The sequence below is a fragment of the Colobus angolensis genome, unplaced genomic scaffold, assembly GCF_000951035.1.
Source record: "Colobus angolensis palliatus isolate OR3802 unplaced genomic scaffold, Cang.pa_1.0 Scaffold10, whole genome shotgun sequence".
In the NCBI taxonomy this organism is placed as follows: Eukaryota; Metazoa; Chordata; class Mammalia; order Primates; family Cercopithecidae; genus Colobus; species Colobus angolensis.
This window is the reverse complement of record NW_012110919.1, coordinates 13,167,084-13,169,272: the sequence shown is the minus strand read 5'-3', so window position 1 is coordinate 13,169,272 and position 2,189 is coordinate 13,167,084. Positions and strand designations below refer to the sequence as shown.

Sequence of the window (2,189 nt, the reverse complement as noted above, 5' to 3'; positions counted from 1 at the left end):
GTAGCTGGGACACCATGTCCAGCTAATTTTTGTATTTTTAGCAGAGATGGGGTTTCACCATGTTGGCCAGGATGGTCTCGATCTCTTGACCTCATGATCTGCCCACCTCGGCCTCCTAAAGTGCTGGGATTACAGGTGTGAGCCACCGCGCCCAACCAAGCAGCTCTTTACTTTTACACAAGTCTAGAAGGATCTATCCTGCTTCAGAAGCAAGATGATGGCACTTGGGCCTGAGATGTGCCATGAGAAACCAAGCCTAGGTTTCTTCCAAGCATAATACCAGATGGGAAGGCCAGGCGTGGTGGCTTACTCCTGTAATCCCAACACTCTGGGGGGCCAAAGCAGAGGGATTGTTTGAGCTCAAGAGTTTAAGACCAGCCTAGGCAATATAGTGAGACCTTGTATCTACTGAAAATAAAAAATAATAATAATAAATGGAAAAAAAACAAAAGGCCAGATGGAAACATCTTCTCAATATAAATAACATCTCTTCTTTCATAGGCAAAAACCACCAGCATTACTTCAAATTTGCTTCTGTGCACTACTCTACCTATTGCTCTCTTCCCTGCATCTTTTAAATGCTAGTTCCCTGGGCACGGTGGCTCACACTTGTAATCCCAGCACTTTGGGAGGCCAAGGCAGGAGGATCACTTGAGGTCAGGAATTTGAGACCAGCCTGACCAACATAGTGAAACCCTGTCTCTACTAAAAATACAAAAAAATTAGGCCAGGTGTGGTGGTGCATGCCTGTAATCTCAGCTAGTCAGGAGGCTGAGGCAGGAGAATCGCTTGAACCAGGGCGGCAGAGGTTGCAGTGAGCCGAGATTGCACCACTGCACTCCAGCCTAGGTGACAGAATGAGACTCTCTCAAAAAAATAAAAATTTTTTTTTTAAATGCTAGTCCCCTCCTGCTTGATCTTTGTTCCCCTTTCTTCACACTCCCCACCCCCACCCCCAAAAAAACGAAAACAAAAACAAAAACAAAAAAACAACAACAAAAGCAAACACAGAACATTGCTCACCAGACAGAATGGCTGCAGGGAAGAAGACACCCTACATTTTCTATCATAGCAGTAACAAACCTTGGGTATCACCAACCTTATCATCTGTTCACCAACCAATGCATGTCCAGAGGAGTCACACTACTTAGATAAGAATGGATGGTTCTAACGTTTAAAGAATCCCGCCACTATGAGAAAGCCACTGAGCTGGAACCCACATAGGAGGATCAGATCATTGTCCCCGGCACTGAAGTGCCCCTCAGGAAAGGTAGAGGCCAAAGCACATTAAAAGTGAATGGATAAAATAATACAAAAGATGTCACAAGTTGTTGACAAGTTGAGGGCTTTGGGGTCACAGTGTCCAGAGGTGTCTGGTGCAGCTCCAGAGAATTTAAGCCAGACTTCCAGGGACCTGGGGGCGACACAGTGTTGCTTTCTGCATGGCTGGGTGTGAATTCTGCTCCTACCATTAACTAGTGTGACATCAGTGTCACGTTGATGATATTTCATCAACTTTACACCACCGCTCCCTTGCAGGAAAAATGAGCCCAAACATCCACTTCAAGGGATGCTGGGATGCAGAAGTGAAAATAGTGGCTGTTTAGTATATACCTGGATCTATCTCTTGTACAATACATGTCATCTATCAGGACCCATCTTGTTTCAAATTTCACCTGAGAACGTCCTGCTGAGATTCTGTCCCATACCCAGACTGAAAGTTTTACCGTCTATCCTGAACCTCTCCTTGCTGCCACCGTGTTCCACGCTCCGGGTACAGGCAAAAGCGCTCAGCGCCCCACCCACTGCCTCCCTAAACATCCCAGGCTGTCGGGAGCACCTCTCCTCCTGCTCACACCTCAACCTGACCACACGACGCCTCCAGCTGGGTCCGGACGCCTTCCCTCCCCATCAGCAGCGCTCCTTGTGATCCCTGTGCCTGCTCCTGGGGCCCTGGCGCCCACCCTGCCTCTCACCTGATGTAGGGGAGGAAGGGGTTGACGTGCCCGGAGAGCACAGCGACCACGTAGGAGATGATGAAGGCAGCTGACGACCAGGTCACCAAGAGGAAGGGGACGAAAGCCATTCCCCTCAGGAAGCACAGCATCGCGCCGTCGCCGCCAACGGAGTGCTGCGCCCAGCTGGGCCAGGTGCCGGGTTGCTCCGGGCTGCCTGGAGGCGGCGGCCGG

General features: G+C 49.6%; 1 protein-coding gene across 1 annotated transcript in view; it reads right to left on the bottom strand.

The window, feature by feature from the left end:
• DRAM1 (DNA-damage regulated autophagy modulator 1) overlaps positions 1–2,183 on the bottom strand; it is a 49,280-nt gene extending 47,097 nt beyond the window's left edge. The window contains exon 1 of the mRNA XM_011934945.1: positions 1,977–2,183. Within this exon, the coding sequence (XP_011790335.1) occupies positions 1,977–2,107 (131 nt within the window). The 5' untranslated portion in view covers positions 2,108–2,183. The remainder of the gene's footprint in view (positions 1–1,976) is intronic.
• Between the last annotated feature and the right edge of the window lie 6 nt (positions 2,184–2,189).